This window comes from Manihot esculenta, chromosome 3 (assembly GCF_001659605.2).
Source record: "Manihot esculenta cultivar AM560-2 chromosome 3, M.esculenta_v8, whole genome shotgun sequence".
In the NCBI taxonomy this organism is placed as follows: domain Eukaryota; kingdom Viridiplantae; phylum Streptophyta; class Magnoliopsida; order Malpighiales; family Euphorbiaceae; genus Manihot; species Manihot esculenta.
Genome location: NC_035163.2, coordinates 25,206,112 through 25,232,585, shown reverse-complemented (window position 1 = coordinate 25,232,585; position 26,474 = coordinate 25,206,112). Strand labels below are relative to the sequence as shown.

Below are 26,474 nucleotides of genomic sequence, written 5' to 3'. Positions count from 1 at the left end.
TTTATTTTAACTGTTAAAAATATAATAATATTTTTATTATTTTTTTAAATAATATAAAATATATTCAAATTTTTAAATTTTAACATAATTAATAAATCAATTTATATATTTTTAAAAATATACACTTAAATACTTAAATTTCTCTATAATCAATACTAATATACTATAATTTAAATATTTAAATTTTTTATTTTTTATTTGAAAACATACTTAAATTTTTATTAATTTTTTTATATAATATTTCATTTAATTAAATTTTTAACACTTTTATTTTTAAATTTTTATTTATTAAATATTTTAATATTTATAATTTCAAAATTTTCAAAAAATATTTATAATTTCAATTATTTTTAAATGATATTAAATAAATTTAAATAGATTGTAAATTTTTATAAATAGTATTTTAAAGAGAAATTATACTTTTAGAAAGAGTTGGATCATCCACTAATTTCAATTCAAATTAATATTTATAATAAATGAAACCATTATAATTTTAGATAAATTAAATATAGAGATATTTAAAGAGTCAATTTTAAAAATATAAGAATTGGTCTGTTAATTATATTAAAATTAAAGAATCAAAATGTATTTTATACGATATAAAATTTTCATCTATATTAAAAAAAAATTCCGTGAAGGTATTTTAAATATTTAAAATACTTATTTTCTTTTTTATTATGGATAGAAATACCTCAAATTTGGACTAAATGATTATATAGAAATTATAAATAAGAAATCTCTAATTTGAATCAAATGATTATATAAAAATTTAAGTGTTTAATTTTAAAAATATAAGAATCAATCTATTAATTATATTAAAATTTAAGGACTAAAGTATAATTTATTCTTAATTTTATTTTATTTTTACAAATTTTTTTAAAAAATCTTTTAATATTTAATATAACTTAATATATTTAAAAGGATTTAATTAAAAAATTAATAAAAAATTATATTTCTTAACATATATAAAAAAATAAAATGAAGAAAAGTAATGAGGAATAGTATTATAAACTTATCATGTAACAAATTAAATTAATTTTTATATTCTAAAATTTTTCATTATCAGATCTATATGCGGTTCTCGCATATGCAATTGTCTGACATTTTTTATTTTATTAATTAAAAAATATAATAATATAATATATCTGATTTTTTTATATACATATTTTAGAGCTTTTGTGATTATATTGGTAAAAAAACAAAAAAATCATAAAGAAAAATTTCATATTGGCAAATAGAGATTGCAATTTCAAACTCTATTGCCCATTTATTTCTATATACCTATATGAAAGTGGTTTTTAAAAGAAGCCAATGAAAACTAACAAGTGGCATATTTGTACCAATTATGTTTTATTTTCATATTTAAGTTGTATTTTCATTTCGTTCTGCATCCTGATACGCTCACTCAAGCACAAAGAACAACTCCTCTTTAACCTCATATATACAAGTAGATGAAATCTCCTCTTAATAAATCTAAACCAAAATTTGGCATGTGTGTGAAACATCTTTTTAAACAAAGGAATTACCCCATTTGATTGATCTAAACATCAGAAATTTAGAATAGACTATCTTTAAGGCTTCCCCCAGTGAGCAAATTGAAAAATGATTCCTCTTTGTTGCCGCTGTCCATTTCAGATTCTGCAGAATGAAGATCTGTACCCGTTGTACTAGAAGTTGAGGTTACCGGTCTTTTGACTGAGATGAATGCTGCTGTTGAGGGTGCAGGTCTTTTAACCGAGACAAATGCTACAGATGCTGAACTCGACCTTGGTGTCAAAGTTTTAGAGCTTGGAGATGAACTTGAGATTGGAAGCATGTCACCTTCTGGTGGGAGTTTTTCATCTGGAGTTCCTGCATTATCTGGGTTATCTCCCAGGTCAACACCACCTTCAACTTCCTTCCTGTCCACTCCGTCTTTGGCAGGACCCTCATTCAAGTCCTCAAAGTCAGAATCATCTTGTATCCCGAAAAAAGTAGTATGAGGGAATATAGCAACAAAATCATAAAGGCAGCAAAAATATTAAGGGAAGGAAAAAAAGAATGAAGAATGTAGCAATCTAAGATTACAATGAAGTAGAGTAAAAAAAGGTGCTAAAACATGTAAAGACAGCGAATATTATAAATCATAAGCCCATGCCTAGAACTTCCCAAAAATCACTACAGCAATTGCATATAGTTGACAAATAGCAACCCCTTGATAAAAACTCACGCCATATGCATCAAGGATTTTGTTCTCCCCAACTTGTATGCACGTTGAACAGTTTAAGCAGTTGATAGGAAAAGATTGTATATTTTCCAAGGTATTTGTCATGTTAGCATATTGCCAAGGTTCTAATTTAAGGCATGTTAATTAATGCCTAATTGCTGATCTACATATTCACTATTTCAAATGCACCAAGAAAGCATATAGATGGAAAAAACACACAGCTAGTTTCATAGCCTTGAATGTGTAGCAAACAGGCATATATCGCACTGCAAAAGCTTAAATCAGTTCAGGCAGACACATCATCTTCCCGTATAAAACAAAGTGTTGCATGCAAAACCAGTGGAGCTATAGAATGATCATGCAAAGATGCATTCCAAAACTCACAGACGAGACTGGTTTTCTCAAAATAACATACAAATAAAGAGAACTGGGCAGAGGGTTATCTAGGTTCTTTTATGTGGGTGTGCTTCTTGTGGAACTGGAGAAAGAACCTATTAAAAGAAACTGCTGCATTACAAGAGGATGATGCTGCAGATATTCTCACCTCCAAGGAAAGACTCGATGCTCTTATACTGTAGAGCTGCTGTTTCAATGGAAGCTTCCCCAAGAGTCCCAACTTGACTTTCTGTATCGCTTTTCTGTGTTCTCTCAAGTAACACAAACTTGTCTGTATCCCATACGCACTCTAAAGTGACAAACTCCTTATTTGTTGGATAATACTCTCTAAAAACCTGCATCAATATTAAATAAAATAGAATAGAAACTAAGATTAAGTAAAAGGATATTTAAAAAGCTTTTAAAAAAGAAGGATTTCAAAACATGTAGGGTTCTGACCAACCTCAATTCCTTCTTTAGTTATTTTTATAGACTGCTTCTTCTGGGAGAGAGAATAGACCGTGTTGAATACTGAAACAACATCAAGTAATATCTGTAGGAGAAAACCATATGGATGTTTCAGTCAGAAAACAACAGCACAATTTTCACACACAGCAATCATCTAATGATCCATATACTGCACTAATTTGAAACATAACAAATATTAGAGAAAAAAACCGACCCCCCTTTGTACTTGCTTTCAATCATCTATGCTACATACTAACTCTATTTGACATCTATTGTTCTGGTGAATTATTTTCTAAATGCAGCAGCAACATGCTCCCCATAGTAATGTGAATTCTCAAGTGTTCAAGCTTTTTCTTCCTTATATACCAACTGTGCCTTTTTCTCACAACTTAGTTTGCACTGCAATAAATAGTTCTAGAATATAAGGATTACTTACTTGCTGAACCAAAACCCGGAGGCGTGCGAGCAGAGCCAGAATAGTAAGAGAAAATCCCATAAAAAAGGAACGTGCAAGCAAAACGGATACCTCACTATAAAATGGTTAAGGGAAAAGTCCCAAAGGAAGAAACCATGAGGCCTAGGCTGCTCTTTGAACAGTAGCCTAAAGTTAAACGGAGCTCATCCAAACAACAATGGTAAACAAAAGCCTATCGATAAACAGGTAAGGTCTATAAAAGACATACAAGGAAATTGTATTGAAGTGCACAATATAACATGTACATTACATGCATATTAGTTGGAGTGTGCAATATCCATTTCAAAAGAAAAAAAATATATCCCAAAAAATTCGACCAAAAAAAAATCTCTAGCTACAATGGCATCATAAACAGCTGACAACCATACTTTTAATTTCTCTTTTTATGTAAAGTAAGTTACAGTATAGGTAACTAAACCAGACGGTTATATAGATGAAACACGACTCACCTATTGAAGTCAAGGACAAATAGAGAATGGTGCACTACATTTGCAAATTAATATTCACTCAATTCACCAAATCAATAAAACCACAAAACACATAGGAAGAAATCTAAAATATATATAATATACATGGAATTACTGAAGAACTGAAAAAAGATTATCCTATTAAAGAAGAACTAAAGACGGATACGTAGCTGCTTTCAGCATTGGCTCAACCATCTGCAACAGCAAAAGAGAACAGATTATTTAGTTTCAGCATCTACCATAACTCTATTTAGTCAATTAGCAAAAATTTTATCATCTCCAACAGATCATATGATCAAAGAATGAAACCCATGAAACAAAAAAAAGGTTATTGATTTATCAAAAATGTCTTTGCTTTTATACAGCTGGTATAGATATATATAAATAAAATCACGTGGAATCAGAAAAAGATGAAAAGACATCTACCTGAGATAATATGCGTGCAGCTCCCAGAAGTCGCTCCATAAAATTAGGTACTCCACGGTCAACTTTTCTCCACTTCAAGCTGTAACAAATAATTTTAATTAGGTCTTTCAAAATATTATCCATATTCAAGAAAAAAGGAATAACCTTGTACCATAAATCGAAAAAAAAATATCTGGTACCATAACAAGTGTCTAAGTTCCTAGGCCATGCATCCTTACATTTTAAACTTGGTGAACTTTACATAGAAAAACATAAATTTTCCCTACTGGTTTGAGAATACATGCACATGTTACATTATTCAAAATCTTTTATAAGCAACAAATGCATAATTTTATTTAGCTTAACAAAGCATCCATCCTTCATTCCATAGTCTTTTCCTTTAATTTTTCCCAAAAAATTTACCCTGTTGATATCACCATGCTTCATATTCCAGCACGCTGAAAATATATGCAATGACTTGATAACCAATGGTATGTTTGAAATATAAAAAATATACCTTTCCAGAAAATGCAACTTTTGCTGAGGCTTTCTCCCAGTGATAACATGAAAGCAGGAATCCAGCAACTCATCCAATTTGGCTGATTGCAAAAGCCTCAAATCTCTTCTCACCTAAAATCCCATTCCCAATGTATAAGCTCAAGTTAAAGATATATATAAGAATAAAGACAAGATAATCTGTTCTCCATATAAGAGCAGAAAATGCAATGAAAGAAAACCAAGTTGAAATATGAATTTAGAACAGTGTTATAATTTTTCAATGAACCACTGAACCAATAATAGCAACTCACAGATCATTTTAAGTAATTTTCAGAGCAAAACATTTTTGTATTTTTTTCTTCACTTTTTTGAGCATCCAAGTATCAATTTGACCTCGGCAAACAAGAAAATTCAAAAGAAAAAGAAAATCCAAACTTCCCATCAGCTCAATAGAAGGCAACCTCACCCTAAACAAAAATGACACAACATTGCATAGTTTTATTTCACTTTCTCAATTTTATATAAAGCAAACAAAACCCATAAATAGTTAACATGAAAAGAATAGTAAACCTCTCCAAATTTGAAGTATCATTTCTTTACCTTCAGCAGATACTGAAAATAAGAGCTTCTTCTGTGCTGGTTTTTGTTTTTGTATACAATTCTTTCAAAGACCCCACATTCTGCTTTGAGCTGCGCAAGAAAAGATTTCAATCGATCCTCTGCAATTTCAATTTCAGTGCCCATTAGAATTTCTCAAATTGTGGACAAATTAGAACCAAATACTGAAGTTTTTCTTAATTGAGCAAAAATTAGGGTTTTATGGCTATTTCAGTACGGTTAGACCGGTACTTCAGTATGGTTAGATAGGTAGTCTAATAAGAATGTGCCACACGGAAAAGCAATTAAATATGTAATCTCAAAATTGAACCCTAATATGAGATAAAAATTCAACCAATAAATTACAGATTCACCCTCAAGCTAATACTTAACCGAAAATATTATAAGTTCAGCATTAGCAAATCATGAATTGGGTATTCACAAAAATAACTTCTGCTCAAATACAAAACCCTCTCATGTAATATTTGAAAATCCCTCAAATTCATTTAAAATTCATTTTAATTTTTAAAGCTATTTAAATTCTAATTCTTATTTAATTGAAAAATACTCTAATTAATTCATATATATTTTTAATTAATAATATAAATAAAATATATCATTTAGTAATTTATAGTTTATGATTCTATGTGATATTCAAATTTTATTTATTTACAATATGATGATCTGAGATCCAGAAAATAGGGTTTTACAGAGGTTCTGTAATAGTGAATAATGCCTAGACCTAGAGGAGACTCCTCCTCCTTTTATCTGTCTTCTTTTGTCCGCTAGTGACGTGGAACAAGCCGCCTATCATTGGGCCACCTGTCCCTGCCACATTGATTTGGACGTACGAGAATATCAGATCCCTGCTTTGTGCGTAACAGCCTCTGACTCTTCCTGGGCGCACATGCGGATGGACCCACATGAAGGACGGGTGGGTCTCCCTCCTGATTCCGGGCTGGACCGGAAGATAAGATATGAGCTGAGCCCAGGGAAGATCTGTTGGTCGGGCCCAAGGGGTTAGGCCGACCTGATGGAGGAAATCGACTGGAGCTCGGTCTTAGAGTGAGCGGACCGGACCTGGTGCGTGTGTGAGGCTTGAGGGCCTCTGGATAATGGGCTGGTATCGCGGGCCTGGCCTCAGACCGGGGTGAGGAAATCCAGCGGTCATCAATTGCCCCTTTACCTTCTCGTCAGTTATTGCCCGACTGACGAGGGGGTAAATATCGAGAGTAATAATGACCGCGCCGCCCCAGGACAAAGCTGTGCAGAGCAACTTTTCATCTCATTACTGTTTCACATTTCAAATTCTCTCTGTCTTCTCGAAACCTTTGCTCTCTTCTGTCTTCTGTGCGATTTGCCTACATCGTCCTTCTACCCCAGCCACTTTCAAGGTACGCTCTTCTCTTTGTTCTTCCATGGATAGTCCAAAGAGTAGAGTCCAATATCACTCCGGCCGTACTGAAAAATTTCTTTTCTAAGGAGTATTTAGATACCCCTCTCTTTCGCATCCGGGCCCCCTACCCAAACGAGAGGATTGTTCTCCCTGATCCTCCTCCTTCCGACCTGGTTGACCCCCAACAGGATCTTAGCCTGGTCTTTTTCGCTAAACAAAGGGAGTTTGGCTTAACCTTCCCCTTTTCTCCTTTCTTTACCGAGGTCTTCCGGTACTTCAGAATAACCCCTCGGATGTTAGTTCCCAATTCCATTTTGTTCATGTCTTCCTTTGAATCTGTATGTCTGAGCTGGGGGTTCACGCCCACGGTGCATTTGTTTGTCTCCTTTTTCCGATTAGTCAGAGCAATCCAGGGTTTTTATTATTTTTCCCCTCGCGGGGGACTTTCAATCTTTTCGGGTCATAAAGACTCAATAAAGGGCTGGATGGAGGGTTTTGCAGTAGTGGAGCTCAAGAAGGAGTCCGGGCTCATTTGGGACCTAGAACTCTCATGGGAGGATGTTTCACTGAACTGCAATGACCTGCCCCAGCTGAGCCTTATCGAGCAGGTTGGGTTTATTCGACTGACTTCTGTTGAAAAGAAGTATGATGTCAAGAAGTGTATGTTTGTGTCTAATCTTCGTGATATTAGAGACGCGGGTACTTTACTCCACTTAGCTGTGTCATTTTGCTTATGTGATCTGTGTGACAGGTTGTCTTACTTTGTATTGATTTTGGACTTTTGCAGCTTCCGACATAAAGATGGAGCAGATCAAGCCCCCAAAGAACCTAATACTGTCTCGCGAGAGTATGAACGCTGCTCTGGACACTCTCCGATCTGGACGATCGGTGAAAGAGGCTACCCAGGAGGTGGCCAAGACCATTTCTACCAGGACGATGGGTAAGCCTCTTGCTCCACCTTCCTCCCGAGCTCCCAAACCAAGTACCCGGGGAGCCAGGTCTGCTAGGCCATCCTGCCGCGGCAGGTCGAGCTCGACTCCCCGGTCTTCTGAAGCCTCTAGGTCTCAGCGGGCTTCTGGTGCAAAGGCGAAGGGGGATCCGGAGACTGCTGCCAAATCAGCTGAAGACCTCGAGCTCATGAGGACGGATGATCTTCAGTCCTCTGCTGACGTCTCTGTGGAGCTTTTGGAGATTGCCCCCACCGATGAGGGGGGCCCAAGGGACACAATTGAGGCTGACCCAAAAGGACAAAATGTCCAGGAAGTCTCTTCTAGGGTAGTCCTTACGAAGGGGGCTGAATCTGAGCCCGTGGAGGGGGCTCCTCCTCGAAGGAAGTCAGCAGCTGTTCCTCAGGGCGCGGCCAAGGAAATCGGGAGTAAGCGTCCTTCTCCCTCTGACGCTCCTGCCCCTATTCCTAAGAGATCCTAGGCCTCCGGACGTACTGCCCCTGCCCTACCTCCGCTCGAGAAGAAGAAGACTTCGGTGGTGCCCCTGCTTTCTGCTCCAGATAATGATATCCTGAACGCAAAGGACATCACCCATCAGTCTCCGGCGACCGTGGTCGCTGAAATAATCCGGGAGCGAATGTTTGGTGGAGTCACGCAGGCTTCGGACCCTCGCTTGTTGGCTCTCTCTGGCCACCTGGCCAGCTCTACTCAAGAGCAGGTGGCCTTCCAAGCTCGGTCCAGAGAGCAGCTGGGGGATACTGCCAGGGAGATGCTCCTGATGGTAAGTCTTGCTTGATTCTTTTCTGTTCTTGATTTGTTTCTGCCTTTCCTTACCTCCTAGCCTTACTTGTTTTCCCTTTTACTAGGTTACTGGCATATTCATGGAGATGGACGCCCGGATCGCGCTCTCAAGGACTCTGTGAACCGTCGTATCGAAGAGGCGCGCCTTGAGGAGAATTTATCCACGACCAGCAATACCCGGGGCAATCTCGCCGCTGTCCGGGAGGACTACAGGTCCCTCCAGTTTGATTTGCACGCGGCCTTGGAGGCCCGTAAGAAGGCTGAGGGAGAGACAGTTGAGGCGCAAAAGCATGCCCAGTCCCTGGAAGCGGAGTTGTCTCACGCCCGGAGGGTTCTCAAGGAGTCTGACGAGAGGGCAGCTGCAGCAGAGGTCCGTTGTGAGGAAGTTCTGAAGCAGCTATCCTCCACAGTGGATGCGTGAGAGGGACGAGGCCGTGAGCCAAAAGGAGGAGGCCCAGCGCCAGTATGAGCAGCTGAAGGTAAAATTTGATGCTGTACTGGCTCAAAAGAGTGAAGTCGTAGCTCGGGTTGTGGTCCTGAAGCAGGAGCTGAGTAAGCAAGCTGATAGCGTTAAGGGCTTGACTTTGGCGGCAGAGGAGTCCAAACTTCAAAATCAGCAACTCTGCCAACAAGTCAAAGCCCTGGAGACAAGGTGCTCAGCCCTGCTTGAAGAGGCCAAATTAGCCGAGGATAGGGTCCACCTGGAGGTCGAGAAGCGTTTAAGGGAGTATAAGAAGTCCCCCGAGCTGAAGAATGAGATCCAGCAGGCCGGTGAAGCTTATCTCCAAGATTACAAGAATTCTTTGGAACTAAAAGCCGAGGTAGCTGAGGCCTGCGAGAGGCGACTTGCAGAATATAAAGCTTCTGATGAGATGAAAACGACCATATGGAATAAAGGCTTCCGCATGTTCGTCTCTAGCTTCAACCGAGGCTTGAGGGAAGCCAGGCTTGCTCCTTCCACCCCGCTATCAGAGCTCCGAGCTAAGGAGGAAGACTCTGACGGTGAGGAAGTGCTTTACGGGGAGGACGACAGGCCTTTGCCCAAAGGGGCCTCTCATACTGCAGCTGAGTCTTCTGGGGCAGAACCCGAGCTAGAAGATGAAGATGTTGGCCCCCAGGGGCAGGAGATCGTGCTTTTCATAGGCACTGAAGGGTCTGAGCAGGAGGGTGCTGGGCCTCCCCTAGACAGTAATGTAAATAACGTAGATGCAGATAATGTAGATGATAGTGATGTAAATGTAGATGATAATGTGTCTAGACATGTAAGTCCTTTAAGGACAGTTTTTCCTTCTGTAGAATAGATGATTAGAATAGATTGTCATACATTTTTCTTTTAATGAATTCTTATTTTCGTTTACTTGAACTACTTCTTGTTTTTCGTCTATACTTGAGCCGTTCTTATCTTTACTTATCAGAAATGAAACACTTAAACTATATGCTTCGTAATTTTTCTAAGGAATCCACAGTATAGTTTTTCCTTTTTGTCTTCAAGCCCGTCAAAGCTGAAATTCTACCAATTTACTGAACTTTTGACTCATAAATTTATTTATTTCACTAAGGCATTCTTATCCGTAAGCTTTTTCTGAGCTGGACTAGCCATACCCGTGAACTCTGTTTTTAACAGTGGGTTAAACTCTCGACCTACAAGTTTTTATGATTTTCGCAGGGACATCCTCGTTTTTCTCTTATCACTTCGTTACTATGAGCTCGGGCACATAGCCTTTGCTTAAATAACAATAAGTCAGATCATGTACCTTTTAAGGTGATGAGCAGGGCTGGCCTTTTTGCTTTTAGTTCTGATTTGATAGGGACTGAAGGTAGGGTCTCATCTGCTCAAACCATTGGATTTCTCCTCGAGTTGCCCCTTTACCTCCTCAGCATTTATTACATGAGTGGTGAGGGGGTAAATCCCTAGCTTTCATTTGTAACTGCGTGGCTTCATTTTAGACGATTTTACCTTTCTTTCTGGTTATGAGCTCGGATACCTAGTCCCTCTTGAAGTGACCCTTTGTCAGTCGGTGCGGACCGACTCTGGGCTGTGTGCTCCACTGGGATGGGGAGCTCGGCTTTTTGTCGTTTTCCTCTCTCAGGGTCACTTTTGCTAAATGCTTGTTTACTGTGAGTTAATCCGAGCTGTGGGCAAGGTCTCTTGCTTTTGTCGTGAGTCCGTCCCTTCAGCGGATTAAGGAGCTCGGATTCTTATTCTTTGTTTAGGCTTTTGCGCTATCTATGTTACGGACTCAGGAGCTCAGAGTTTCGTCTTCCTCACTGCGAGGTCCATGCTTAATTTCTTGCCTTCTTGTCGAGCCTCATACGGGCTGTGTTTCAGGGATCCTGGTCATTTTTGCTCCGGGGAGATCTTGGAGATCCCGCCGGCCGTTTTTTGCTCCAGGAGATCTTACGGGATCCTGGCCGTTTTTGCTCCGGGGAGATCTTGGGGATCTCGCCGGCCGTTTTTTGCTCCAGGAGACCTTACGGGATCCTGGCCGTTTTTGCTCCAGGAGATCTTACGGGATCCTGGCCGTTTTTGCTCCGGGGAGATCTTGGGGATCCCGCCGGCCGTTTTTGCTCCAGGAGATCTTACGGGATCCTAGCCGTTTTTGCTCCGGGAGATCTTTGAGATCTTCGCCGGCCGTTTTTGCTCCGGGAGATCTTTGAGATCCGCCGGCCTTCTACCTCCTTGGGGTTTTTGCATAAGATTCGGGCTCATCGGCCTTACTGTCGCTTCGTTATTTCAGCCGGTTTTGTGGTGCCGGGGGCCTTTTGGGAGCTCGGCCACCTATCTCACTGAGGTCTTTGGCATTTATGCCTGTTTCATTTTTTCTTTTTTGTTTCTTTCATGAAAGCAGTGTGAGTAGAGAAAGTAATGAATAAGGACTATAATCAACGTCTATTTTATTATCATGCTCTGAAATACAATAAATCTTTTACATTTGACGATACCTCAGGGGAAGTACCTTTTCAAGTGTTGGATATTTCAGGCATGGGACTCAGGGTTTCCCTGCATATTTTCAATTCGGTATACCCCTGGCTTGACCACTTTTGCTATTCTGAAGGGGCCCTCCCAGGTCGGTGCCAACTTGCCTACTGCCGCTCTTTTTCCCGTAGCCTCCAAGTTCCTTAGGGCCAGGTCTCCCACCTTTAGGCTTCTTTCCCTGACCCTTTGGTTGTAATAACGGGATGCCCGTTGTTGATAAGCGGCAGTTCGGATTTGAGCTTCCTCCCTAACCTCTTCGAGAGCGTCCAGGTTGCTCCTTAATTTGTCATCGTTGGTGCTTTCGTTAGCAAATTGGACTCGATGAGTGGGGATTTGCAGCTCGACTTGGACTACGGCCTCTGTGCCAAAAGCAAGTGCGAAGGGCGTTTCTTTAGTGGACGTTCTGGGGGTAGTTCGGAGTGCCCACAGGATGTTGTTGAGCTCTTCCGCCCAGTTCGCCTTTGCCCCATCCAGCCGTTTCTTCAATCCCTGGAGGATAGCTCTTTTGGTGACCTCTGTTTGACCGTTGGTCTGAGGATGGGCCACTGAAGAGAACTTGTGTCATATGCCCATGTTTGTCGTAAACACTCTGAAGGCGCTGCAGTCAAATTGTCTGCCATTGTCTGAGATGAGCACCCTTGGTATGCCAAATCTACAGATGATGTGTCCCCATACAAAATCTATCATCTGGCGGGCTGTGATTGTGGGAATTGCCTCCGCCTCTGGCCATTTCGAGAAATACTCCACAGCCACCACTACAAACTTTTTCTGCCCCGTGGTTTTGGGAAAGGGTCCCAGGATGTCTATTCCCCATTGTGAGAACGGCCACGGGCTGGATATGCTGGACTGAGGAGTGGCGGGACATTGATGGCGTTGGCAAACCTCTGGCATACGTCGCATTTCCGAACGAACTCTTCTGCCTCTCTTTTGACCGTGGGCCAGTAGTACCCTTGCCTGAATATTTTATTAGCCAGTGTTCCTGCTCCTTCGTGAGCTCCGCACATTCCCCTGTGTATCTCTTCCATTACCTTTATTGCCTCCTCCGGACTCACACACCGAAGCCATGGGCTGGATTTTCCCCTTCTGTACAAGGTCCCCCTTACCGCTTGGTAATTAGCAGCACGAGCTGCTATCTTTCTTGCTTCATCCTTGTCTTCAGGGAGCTTTCCTTTTTCCAGATATTCCAGGTACGGGGTCATCCAGGTTTGGCCTTATTCTATCTGCAGCACAGTGGCTGTTTTATTAAAAGCAGGCGTGCCGACATGCTGTATGTATACTTCATCAGGGAGCTGTTCTAGTTCTTCCTTAGATAACCGACTAAGCAGGTCCGCTTCCTCGTTCTCCTCTCGAGGTATTCTTTGGTATTTAACTGTGACTCCCCGACCCTTGAGCTCAGCTTCTATGGCTTTTACCTTTGCCAGGTAATTCTGCATGGTTGGGTCTCTGGCCTGATATGTCCCGGTTATCTGATTGATCACCAGCTGGGAATCACTATTCACTTCGAGGTCGGTTGCCCCTACCTCCATTGCTACCAGTATCCCATTTATTAGGGCTTCATACTCCGCCACGTTATTGGAGGCCTTGAATTCCAAGCGTAGGGCGTAGCAGACCTTAAATTCTCCAGGTCCCTTAAGCATTATTCCAGCGCCACTACCCCCAGCGCCTGATGCCCCGTCTACATATAACTTCCAGTTGAATTCTCGGAAAGGTTCTCCTTCTTTCCCATTCCCTGATGCTTCTGAAGATGGCTCTCCTCGCCCTTCGTTGAATGTGCACTCTGCTATGAAGTCGGCAAGGGCCTGAGATTTTATAGCGGTCCGAGGTCGATACCTCAGGCAGTAAGGGCTAATCTCAATGGACCAAGCAAGCATCCGACCTGATGTTTCCGGTCTGTGCAGAATCTTCTTCAGAGGCTGGTCTGTCATTACTATTCCTTGGTGACCTTCCAGGTAAACCCTGAACTTCCAGACTGCTAGCAATAGAGCGTATGCCATTTTCTCAATGTTCAAATATCTGACCTCGGCATCTTTGAGCACCTTGCTGACATAGAAAACAGGCTTCTGCTCTCCTTCTTCTACCCTTACTAATACTGCACTGACTGCTTGCTCGTAGGCTGCCAGATATATCAGAAGTTCTCCTTCCAAGGGGCTACTGAGCACGTGAGGCGAGCTGAGATAGCTTTTGAGCTCTCTGAAAGCTTCTCGGCAGTTTTCTGTCCATTCGAAGTTCGGCACTTTCCTCAACTTCTTGAAGAATGGCAAACATTTCTCTACCGACCTTGACATAAAGCGATTTAACGCCACTACTCTCCCAGTCAGTCTCTGGACGTCCCTTACGCAGGTCGGTTCGGGCATATTCAGTATAGCCTCTACTTTCTCCGGATTGGGCTCGATGCCTTTCCCACTCACCATGTATCCCAGGAACTTTCCTCCCCTAATGAAGAAGGCACACTTTGTTGGGTTTAGCGTCATTCTGCACTGTTCTAACACCCTGAATACCTCCCTCAGATCTGCCACGTGCTGCTGGAAAGTTGGGCTTTTGACCACCATATCGTCTACATAAACTTCTACGTTTCTGCCGATCTGATTTTTAAAGATTTTGTTCATTAGTCTTTGGTATGTTGCCCCGGCGTTTTTCAGCCCGAAAGGCATGGCTTCATAGCAATAGGTCTCATCTTCTGTTATGAACGAGGTCTTTTCTTCATCCGACCTGTCCATTGGGATTTGGTGATAGCCAGACATAGCATCCAAAGAAGACATGTAATCGAAACCAGCCGTAGAGTCGACCATTTTATTAATATCAGGGAGGGGATAACAATCTTTAGGACAGGCCTGATTCAGGTCAGTAAAATCTATGCACATCCTATATTTGCCATTGGCTTTTTTGACTAATACAGGATTTGCTAACCACTGCGGGTACATGACTTCCCTAATGAAGCCTGCCTCTTCTAACTTCCGTACTTCCTCCCTGGTGGCTTGTTGCTTCTCCCTTCCTACCACCCTCTTCTTCTGCTTCACCGGTCTAGCGTCGGGGAGAACGTTCAGCTTATGGGTCATCACCTCTGAGTCAATCCCGGGCATGTCAGAAGGCTTCCAGGCGAAGCTCGATGCGTGACCTCGGATCAGGGTCATGACTTCAGTTTTCTATTCTTCAGTGAGGCCGGCATTGAGGCTGAAGACCTTGTCTGTCTCTGCTTCTGATAAAGGAAAACTCTCCAGCTCTCCGACCGGCTCTGTTCTGGCCTCTTTCTTCTCATCCCTGACCTCTAGCACCTCTGAGTCGAGCTTCTCTTCGGCCGAACTCGATTCTGCCACTGTAGCCAAGTACACTGCTCTCGCCTCTTCCTGGCTACCCCGGACTACTCCCACCCCTGCCTCTTTTGGGAATTTCAACGCCAGGTATCTGATACTGGTGACGGCCTCGAAGTCAAACAGTGCAGGTCTCCCCAGGATTGCGTTGTAGCTCAATGGGAGTTTGACCACTAAGAACACCGCATAATGTGTGCGAGTTCTTGGCGCTTCGCCTAAGGTGAGGACCAGCTTCGCCTAAGGTGAGGACCAGCTTCACCTTCCCTTCCACAGGTACTAGGACTCCTCCGATCCCCTTGACCGGTGTCTGATCCCGGACCAACTGCTCTTCAGGGATTCCCATCTGCTGGAAGACCCGGTATGGCAACAGATTGACCTTACTCCCGTCATCCACTAGGATCTTCTTCACCCGATAGTTGTGGATGACGGCCTCAATGACAAGGGCGTCATCATGAGGCATCTGAACACCCTGAGCATCCTCCGGAGAGAAAGTGATGGCCACTGGGGAGTGCTCGACGACCTGCATGACCTCGGCACTGCTGCTTTCCCCCCTTGATTTCTCTTCTTCCCTCTACGGCTCATCCGACCTCCTATTCCCCCAACACAGGACCCATCATTCACTGGTCCAGCTCCTGCTCTCTTTGGCACTTGGGCTGCCGGATTGGGCTGAGGCCTCTATCCTTCCGGTTTTTTCACGAAGTTCCTGAGGTGCCCTCTTTTTATTAGCCTCTCGATCTCTGTGATCAACTGGAAGCAGTTATTGGTGTCGTGGCCGTGCGTACGATGGTACTGACAATACTTGTCAGGATCGCGTTGGTTTGCTTCCGTTTTCATAGGCCTGGGCCATTGGAGGAACTCTTTGTCTTGGACGGCCATGAGCACTTCGGCTCTAGAGGCATTGAGTGGAGTCGGCTTCTCTGGAACCCACGGAGGGAGGGACTTCTGCTCTGAGACCCGAGGAGGGAGAGGTCTTTGGTCCCTTCGCTCCCAGGGCTGTCTGTAAGGCTCAGGCCTCTTGCCATGCTTCCTTTCGTGCCTCTCCGGCCTCTTTTCCTCCAGGGCTTTCCCTTTATTTGTCGGCCCTCTGGCGAACCTGCTTGTCACCAAGGCATCATCCTGCCTTATGTATTTCTCAGCCCGCTTCATCAGCTCGGCCAGTGAGGTCGGAGGCTTCCTGCTCAATGAGCCAAAGAACTCAGCAAAGGTCGTCCCCTTCTGCATGGCCTCCACCGCCCTTCCCTCATCGAGCTCGGGAATCTGCAGGGCCTCCGTGTTGAAACGAGCTACGTACTCCCTGAGCGATTTATCTCTCCTCTGCCTTATCGTCTCCAGGTAGCTCGTCTTCCTATCTGCGGGCACCCCGGCGATAAACCGGCTGATGAAACGAGTGGCCAGATCTCCGAAGCTGCTGATACTTCCGGCCTCAAGGTTGTTAAACCACGCCCGTGCTGGCCCTAAGAGCGTCGTTGGGAATACCTTGCACATCAAGGCATCTGACAAAGTCTGCAGCTCCATGAAAGTTTTGTAGTTCAAGACATGCTCCCGGGGGTTTCCGGCTCCGTCATAGGCCGCCATCGGTGGCATCATAAACTTCTTGGGGACAGTCTCCTGCTGCACCCATTTCGAGAAGGGTGAAGAAGTGGGCAGGAGAGTTTGATCCTGATCCTTCGATCTCAACTCGGCCAAGAGCTGCTCTCTCATTTTCTGCAGCTTTTGGTCTACATTCTCCTCCTCCTGCCTGGGCTTCTTCTCCAGGTGGTACTCCTCCTCCTCCGTTTCGCTCCTTGTCCACCTGGTTGTTCCGGCGGAATAACTATCGGCCCCATCGTTCTCAATCATCTCTCTCACCCTCCTTCCATGAACCCTAGCCTCTGGGTCTTCTTCTTCCCCAGCTCTTCTCCCCCTTTCTCCGGTTTCTCGGCTAATTGTTTGGGGATGGTTGAGGGTAGGTTGAGGTTCATTGGTCTGGGGCTCCTCTACTACCGACGACGCATTCACAGGGGTACTGAGGCCCCTTTGCTGCATTAGTTGCCCCAGCCAATGGGCGGTGTTTTATAGTTGGAGGGCGATGGTTTGGAGGTCCTAGTTGGACAAGGCAGTGGCGGGCACACTCCCTGCCAAGCTTGGCGAGGGGTTGAAAGGAATGGGTGGTTGGTTGTTTGGAGTTGTAGGACTGGAAAAGGAGAACTGTTGCCCCTCTTGGGCAGAGCTCAGGTCATTTGGAGTGTTAACGACATTGTTTTCATTATGATTAGCCATCGTGGATCTCAGTGGGTATTGTAAGAGTGGAACTCCGGCGATGAAAAGATCTCCTTCGTTCCCACAAACGGCGCCAGTTGATGATCTGAGATCCAGAAAATAGGGTTTTACAGAAGTTCTGTAATAGTGAATAATGCCTAGACCTAGAGGAGACTCCTCCTCCTTTTATCTGTCTTCTTTTGTCCGCTAGTGACGTGGAACAAGCCGCCTATCATTAAGCCACCTGTCCCTGCCACATTGATTTGGACGTACGAGAATATCAGATCCCTGCTTTGTGCATAACGGCCTCTGACTCTTCCTGGGCGCGCATGCGGATGGACCCACATGAAGGACGGGTGGGTCTCCCTCCTGATTCCGGGCTGGACCGGAAGATAAGATATGAGCTGAGCCCAGGGAAGATCTGTTGGTCGGGCCCAAGGGGTTAGGCCGGCCTGATGGAGAAAATCGACTGGAGCTCGGTCTTAGAGTGAGCGGACCGGACCTGGTGCGTGTGTGAGGCTTGAGGGCCTCTGGATAATGGGCTGGTATCGCGGGCCTGGCCCCAGACCGGGGTGAGGAAATCCAGCGGTCATCACAATACAAAAAATATTTTTAAGTTATAAAAGAATTTAGATACATATGTTACATAAAATCTAAATATGAGAGATATATTAATTCTTAAATATGAAAAATTCACATATATAAATATAATTATATGTATGAAAATTCTTCTTAACAAAATTTAATTAGATCGAATTAGACATAAATTGCTTGAACATTTATCATCCCTTACTAAATCCATCTAACCCATAGATCCAAAGGCTTATGTACTATTTTATATAATTCGCAATGCATTTTTGTTTTGTCGAAAAGCAAATCATTACCATTAAAAAAAAATAGAGCAAATTATTATTAAATTATTTATAAGATTATCTTTAATAATTTTTATTACAAAAAATTCTTTAATATATCTATAATATATATAAATGTGGGAAGGGAGGAGCAAATAATAGGATTCCCTGTAATGCCCTCCACTTTTTATATAATTTACTCTTCCTGTTTAACATAGGAAAAGAAAAAAACTAAATTAGAATAAAAAATTAATTTTCCTAGACGTGGGTGTGATGTTTTTTTGGCTATTTCCTTTTTTTTATTATTTACCACAACTATTTAATATCCTATTTAATATAGAAGAAGAAGAAAAAAAAACTTTCCTATACATGAATGTGATGTTTTTTTGGCTATTCATTTCCCAAAATAAAAGATTAATTTTGCTAGACATGGGTGTGATGTTCTTCTTGATATTTATTTCCTAAAATAAATATTAAAAAAATTTCCTATTTGTGAATCAACTCCAACAAGAAGAAAAAAAAAACTCAATTAGAATAAAAAACTAATTTACACGACACAGATGTGACGTTTTTTTATATTTATTTCTTAAAATAATTATTTAAAAAAAAAATTCTATTTGTGAATCAAGTCCAATAAGGTTCACTCACTACGTACAAAAGCATGTTCAAATACAAAATTCTTATTTGTTCTCTAAGTGAAGCATGTTTAGTTTGTGAAAGTACATCCATTGGTACACTCTAATGCTTTAAGTCAATAAGGTCCACTTGATATTTGAACCAAAGCACGTTCTTTGATAGACTCCAATCCATAGCAACTCTAATAAGGTTCAGCTCACTTCAGAGTACAATTATTGCACCAAAGCAACTTCAAAACTTTAAGTTACAGAAAACCATTCAGGTATTGCTAAATATCTTTTTATTTAAAGTGTATTGCACACTGAGCTTCAAGGTCCATTGATAGTGTTAGTTATTTATATATTACTAAGGTTGTATAAAGACTAGATTTTATAAGTAATCTGTTGAAACCTTCAACATACACTTTAAGGTTCAGCTAATATATGTATACTTAGGTAATTTATTATTAGACATTATTCCAACTAAGGTAGGAGTGAGAAAGCAAGCTCAGAAGGTGTGATTATACATCTGTGATGTATTTTCTGTGTTCAAGCTTAATATTTGTGCTTGTACAACGGCGTTGGTAATTATTTAATATTATTGTAATTTCAATAAAAGATTCTAATTATTTTATAGAATATTTTTATAAAATAGTTGTAAGATGGGTCTTCTAATGTTAAGAGATAAGAATTTGTGACTATATATATGAAATGTATTTTCTGTGTGAAGACTTAATATCTGTGTTTGTACAATAGTGTTGGTAATTATTTTAACATTATTGTAATTTCAATAAAAGATTCTATATCTGTGATGTATTTTCAGTATATTATTTCTTAAAGAAATAGTTGATGACATTTCAAGTAAGTATTTTACAAAATATTTAATTATTTGATATATAATGTTTAATTATAAATTTCACAAATTGTAAAATTATTTATAATAATTTTTTATATTTTTCAGAACACTAACTATTCTAAATAAAAATAACTCTTGGTATAAATCTTACAAGAAATATAGCTTGACACCCCAATGTTACACATATTTATTATTTGCTATAATAACATTAAAATCCCTATTTAAAAAGCAGGAGTTTTGCAGGGCAAAGAATCAACTCACAACTCTATCTCATCTAATTTTTCAACTCCAACCAATAAGCTCATATACTATCTGATCCACATGGCAATATGTCATTTCGTGGGATAGCCAATTGTGAATACACAAATGGTGTATGTTAGAGGGAATACAAGAAACAAGGAATGATTAGTTAAATACTACTGTAAAATCAATCTAAAGGCAAATTTCTAAGTTGTTGTATTGAGAGAGCTCTGTGTCTGTGGTGCTTTCTCCTTTTTTCTTTCTTTTTTTCCCTTTCATTCTTCAAAGATTCCATCCAATTCTAGCCCCCACCCCCCAACAATTCCACAATCATGTTCTTTTAACCTTACTTTGTTTTTCTTGGAGAACTTGGAAATGATATAATAAAATAATACTCTACTTTTGTAATCTTCTCTAAATCAATTACACATATCATATCATTTTAGGCTAAAACAACCAAGGAGGAGGACAAGAAAGGAGGAGCGGATTGATAGGACGGTGTTTTAGCCTCATTTTTCTAACTGGAAAAGTGGGTCATTGCATTTTAGTCGAATTTAATAGAGAGAGAAAAGAAACATGATCTGATCAAGGATTTGGGTGTTTTCTGCCCCCAAATCCTGACGACTTTTTAATGTAAGTCTGACATCCATATCTTCCTAGTTAATCTAAGGTACCTAAATTTAATATTATAGCATAATTCTTTTATAATGAAATTTTTTGGTTGTTTAAAATTTCAAACATGGTTTTTTCCAGGTTTTCTTTCTATTATCAATGATTTCGTATCTTCTTTTCTTTCATCTCATTCCCTCCAAATATTGAATTCTTCATCACTTGATCTTGATGGAAAATATGCACTTGCATATGTATTTATAAATTTGTGAAGTTTACCCTTTTCATTTGATCCCTAATTCACCTCTGCTAAAGCCAAAAGTTCTGCTGAAGTTAGTTCCATTGATACCAAATATACTACTAAATGATTGCATGTATAAAATTGCAATTTAATATTTAAATTTCAAATTTCAAATCCACATCAATGAATCCAAACACAAACTTAGATAATTTTCCCATAGAAACTAAATTCCCAACAGATGAACAAGTAGTAAAACAAACAAATTACGGAATCACAAAATGCAGTATACAAATTGAAAATGAATCTCATTTTTCACAACTAATATACCGATAGATCAGCAGAAAAATCCTCGAAGGTAATTAAGTGAATCAATGATCAAATCACAATGTAATCCAACTTCTGAAAGCAAATTTAAAAACATGATATTATATAAGATATAGAATCTTACCTGTTTCCATAAGACCAAAGTTGAGGAAGGACTCCAACAATTGGTTGGTGAACAAGTGATGGAAAACCAGCTACTTCTGTGAAATAGCATTCGAAAAGCTATAACAATAGGTAATCCAAGGGGGCCCCTCTTCAAATAACTTATTATTAAGCACACTCATCCCGTTCGAATAAAATAAATATAGTTCTAGAGGCGCCTCTTTGAACTAAGATTTTCCTTGAATACAACCAAGCTCCATAAGCCAAGATAAAGTCAGACCCGATGTATGGAAAGTAACAGTAAAGCAGTGGTATTAACATATTTAGCACGTAATCACAGAACAAAACATAACTAGCCATTCAAACAGAGACGGTATGTTCATGAAATATTAACCTGCACAAAACAACTCAACTATACTCACCACTCTCAAGAGTTCTGAAATTATGGAACAAGAGAAAAACTTAAAGACAACAAACCCCTCATTTTGAAGTAATTAATCCACAGCATTATCATATTTAAACAGTCATAAAGAGAATTTCAGTAAACATACAAAAATAACATATAAATTTAAAGGATAAACTCTTTACAGAAACCTAATCCTAAAATCAAAATGCAAGGATTTGAATTATACCCACGGCCAAGTCTGTGGCTTGAACAGAAATGAGGGTTGTCGTGTTGAAGGAGAGGTTCTGGGTGTGAAAGTGAATCTGGGACCGTCGGATTTTGAGAGGAGGTGCGTGAGAGTAAGGGACAGGGAATGGTTTTGCTGCTTGTGGCGGCGAGGTCTCGGAGGTGAAGGAATGGTAATGATGGTGGAGAAGGCGTGACAGGCAACTAAGATGTGGATCTCCTTGAAAGAACGGAGACGGAGATGGAGAGTGTCGGGTTGGTGAAAGAACGGAGATGAGCTGTGTCGTGGAGGTAGAGAGAAGGAACTGGTTCTGTGAACTTCTGGTTCGGTGGATTTGGGAACGACGTTGGCGAGGGAGAAGCTGGGTGGTGGACTTTGGAGCAGAGGCTGTTGCCTGAGTTTTGATGTTTAACTTCAAATTTCCGTATTTTTTCTCCACAGCAGCAAAAATTAAAGGTTTATATAGGGTTCTAAAACTCTCGACTCAATGCCAAAAATTAAAGAAAAATTTGGAGATAAAAGAAAAGTTGGATATTAAAGCTCCATTGTTTTATAAAAAATATTTTTTAAAAAAATAATTTTTTATATTTTTAAATATTTATAATATTTAAAATTTTAATTAATAAAAAATATATTTATTATTAAATAAATTTAAACTAGTTTTTTAAATTTCTTTTAAAATAATAAATTATTTTTCATTTTTTGAAATCATTATATATAAATTTGTTAATAATAAAAGATAAATTATTTTATTAAAAAATATTTTTCATATTAAATATTTTTTAAAATATAAATTATTTTTATAACAAACGAATTGAGTTGTGGACTTTTTTTTTTAATTTAGCCTTCATTTATTTATAAAAAAAATAACTTATATTTTTTTATGAAAAATATTTTTCAATAAAATATTTTATTTTTTATTATTTAATTTTAATTTAAAAAATAAATTTTGTTAATGTATATACAATATTAATAAGGATATTAAGACATAAAAATAATTTATTTTTTTTTTAAAATATATTTTTTATTAATTAAATTTTTTTAGTAATTCAAACACTAAAAATATAAAAAATATTTATCATAAAATAAATGTTGTCTTAATAGTTAAAAAAAATTAAAGGATTAATAATTAAGCCTCATTTATTTAAAAAATAATTTATATTTAAAAAATATTTTAAATATTTTTTAACTGAATAATTTATTTTTAATTATTTAATTTTAATTTTAAAAAATTATTAATAAATTTATAAAAAAAATTAATAAAAATTTTAAGGGTAAAAAAATAACTTCATCTTTATAAAAAAAAGTTATTTTTCTTAATACTCTATTTATTTACAGAAAATAATTTATATTTAAAAAATACTTTTTAATAAAATAATTTATTTTTATTATTTACTTTTAATTTAAAAAATAAAATTTATTAATAAATATATAATAATTTTAATAAAATAAAATTATTTTTCTTAAAATAGCTTTTTTATATAGAAAAATATTTTTTATTAATTGAATTTTTAAAACGTCTCAAACGCTAAAAAATATAAAAATATTTTTTATTTTTTATGAAATAAATGAAATCTCCTTAATTAATTTTTTTAAGTACTTTAAAACGTCAAAAAATATAAAACTTACGCTAAATAAATGGAGTCTAAAATTAAAATATACAAATTACTTTAACAAATTTTAATCCAAGGATATAAATTAAAAGTGCTTATAAAAATCAAATGCTAGAATTTAAAAGTATTAAAATTAAAATTTTCTTTTCCATTTTTTAATTTTATTTTTTAAATTAAAATTAAAATACTAATTTAATATAAATTAAAGTAGAAGAAATAATTAAAATTTTAAAATTAAAAGGTTAATTAAAAAGAAATTAGAATTTAATAAAATAAAAAAATTTTCAATAAAATTTGATTAAAACCCAACTTCAAGTAAAAATTTAAAAAGATAATTTAATATTTTAATTTTTTTACTTTTTCATTTAATTTTTTTTTTCTTGAAATTATGTGGAGAAAATAAAATGTTTATAAGTCTCAGCGATGCAAAGGGATGGAGAATGATGCAAAGCGATGTAATATTTTAAAGAGGTATTACATAATTGGATAAAACATATAATTTTTACTTTTAAATTTATAATGATATTTAATTATTTTGTATATTAACTTTTTATTCAATTTCCTCAAAATTTTAATTATGTAAAATAATCCATTTTACTGAAAATTTCAAATATTATTTTCACAAATTTATAATAAAATATTTATTTAATATTTAATTAAAAAAAATCATATAGTAATACATCCGCTAAAACCTTGAATGAACATATACGAAAATTTAGTATAATCACAACTATTTCTAATTTAATAAACTATTTTAATGGGTGAGTTGTTGACTAATTTTTTAAATGTTTCTGTCTCGTCAAAAGTGAAAGATTTATGTTGGAGAGCTTGTAGAAATATATTGCTCTTCAAAAGTGAAAGATTTATATTGGAAAGCTTGTAGAAATATATTGCGTACAAAGAATAATTTAAGGTAAAGGGGTGTGAATGTAGATACTAAATGTGATAAGAAGATTAAAATGTCAATAATATTTTGTTGCATTGTCATGTGTCAAATGAGGTTTGGAGGTTAGGGAGAGTAGGAGATTTACAGCCTAATAAGCCTAATAATAATTTTTTAAATTTTTTATTGCAGATTTTGAAATCTTAAGCCAAGTTTGAAAAACTTTTATAATAGTCTGTGTATGGAGATTATTGTCAGCAATAAACTTTTTATTATGGAACCAGATGCAAAATTCAACAGCTCATCTTGTGAAAAAACGTCATCTATCATATATTGGATTGAAAAATTGCTCAACGTATTGGTGCTTTACATGGAAATACCACTGCTACTTTATATTAGGGCAGGAACTTGTTTATGAAACTTGTTTTATTTCTCTAACCCTGCTCGTGATACTGAATGCATTCCTCTCCAAATTCGTGTGTCTTCAAATTTGGATAATTTCAATTAATTTTGTCAAATTGATGGGGTTTTGTTTCAAGTTCAAGAATTTATTGGCTACGATTTTATTGTGGAAAACTCTGAAGGTATATTTCAACGTGGTGTTTCTGGTTTCTCAAAAGGTAATGGTACACCGATAGTTATTGAAACTTTAGCTCTCCGTCACTGTTTGCTCTTTGCGACGGAATTTTTTGTCTTTTAATGGCTGTATTCTTATGAACTGTTTGCAAGTAATTCAGACTCTTCAGTCTCCACATTTAGACATTTTTAAACTTGATTTAATTTTGAATGATTATAAATTTTTGTTAGACTCTAGAACTGATATTTCTAACTGCTCATATTTTAACTATATAATCTATTAGGTATAATCGTCTTTTTGTTTGGGATGATATCTCTCTTTGTTTGATGGAATTTTATTAATACAACTATTAATTTTACTTTTAAAAAAAATCGGCACATTAAAAAATAAAGTGTTCATAGCAAAATAAAATTTAAACGTATATAATAACATATTTCTCTTCAAATATACAGTTAATAAGGATATATACTTAGAAATAAATTAATTTACTCAAAACCTAAAGCCAACTTTTGAACCGATAAATTATTTTATCAAAAGTAAATAAAAATTAAAAATATCTTACGGGAAAATCAAATGTAAATAAATTCTAATTGAAGAATAAGATCAATTTGTGAGAATTGATTATAGAAATAAAAATATCTTTTATTTATTTTAATAAATTAGTTCTAGTTATAAAATACGTTTCACATAATCAATCTCTCATTAAGTGTAAATTAATTAGAAAATATTCGCTAATTAGTCCTAGTCAACAAACAACTCAAATAATGTCTATTAAATTTAATTTACCAAGCGCCTTAAAAATTAGAGAGACTCAATTCTAACCCGCAAATTAAATTACAGTAGTGAGTTTAAGTTAGATCATGCAATTCCTTAACAGTTAAGCTATTGTTGAATAATTCAAGCTATTACAGATTTAAAATATACAAACTAACAATATATTACCTTGAAAATATGAATAATGAGCCCTATTAATCAAAGCAATAATAAGAAGAAGAATTGAAATTGCATAAATATTAGAAAAATGAAGATAAATAATAATATTTAGATCTCACGATCTATGAAAAAACTGAAATTTCAACTTAAACTTCAACCTATCTCCAACTAGAACTAAAAATATTAGTCACACATAGCTAAAAGAAAGCATAAGAAGAAAGAAAAAAAATTCTACAGAGGAGAGGATATGTCGGCCATAAGAGGGGATGTTTTTGCCATTCACGAAAGTGTGGTATTTATAGCTTAATCCTAACAAAATCATCATTAATCTTTCTTAAAAAGCTTTGATTTAAATATTTTTAACGAAATAATTCTCTTGATTTATTTTATAAGAGGTACGGAAATTTACTAATTTTTGGAGAAATCATATCGTGAAATCTGAATTGAAATACGTGAGATCATATACTTTTTAAGGAAGGGATCTGATTTTATTTCTTTTACCGCAATAGGTGTACTTTTTGCTATTTTTTGGAGGTTTATCCAAAGATTTGGGCAAGTTTTTTATTAAATTGAGACACCGCATATAATCGATTTTTTTTCTTATTGTCTTTGCTATATTTTGCTTTTCTGCGAAAACATAATAAAAGACCCATAATTAATCAAAAATCACTTAAATTGGTGATAGAATAAGAAAAATATATATTAAATTGTACTCCATCAATAATAAATTTAAAATTAAAATGTTTGAAAAAAATGAAAAATATATGCAACTTAAAAATTTTGAGAAGAGGTATGGATTTTTAAAGCAAGGCTTTAGGAGTTGGTGGGCTAAGAAGGTTTC

The 26,474-nt window shown here is 37.5% G+C and overlaps 1 protein-coding gene across 1 annotated transcript; it reads right to left on the bottom strand.

Moving 5' to 3' along the window:
* Positions 1 to 1,442: 1,442 nt before the first annotated feature.
* LOC110611197 lies at positions 1,443 to 24,878 on the bottom strand. The gene is made up of 10 exons (XM_043955097.1): positions 24,772 to 24,878; positions 21,628 to 22,097; positions 5,495 to 5,613; positions 4,914 to 5,026; positions 4,418 to 4,496; positions 4,158 to 4,186; positions 3,486 to 3,579; positions 3,045 to 3,134; positions 2,751 to 2,937; positions 1,443 to 1,956 (listed from the first exon to the last, which is right to left on the bottom strand). The coding sequence occupies exons 1-10, from the start codon at positions 24,876 to 24,878 to the stop codon at positions 1,556 to 1,558; spliced, it is 1,689 nt and encodes a 562-aa protein (XP_043811032.1). The 3' UTR covers positions 1,443 to 1,555.
* Positions 24,879 to 26,474: the final 1,596 nt, after the last annotated feature.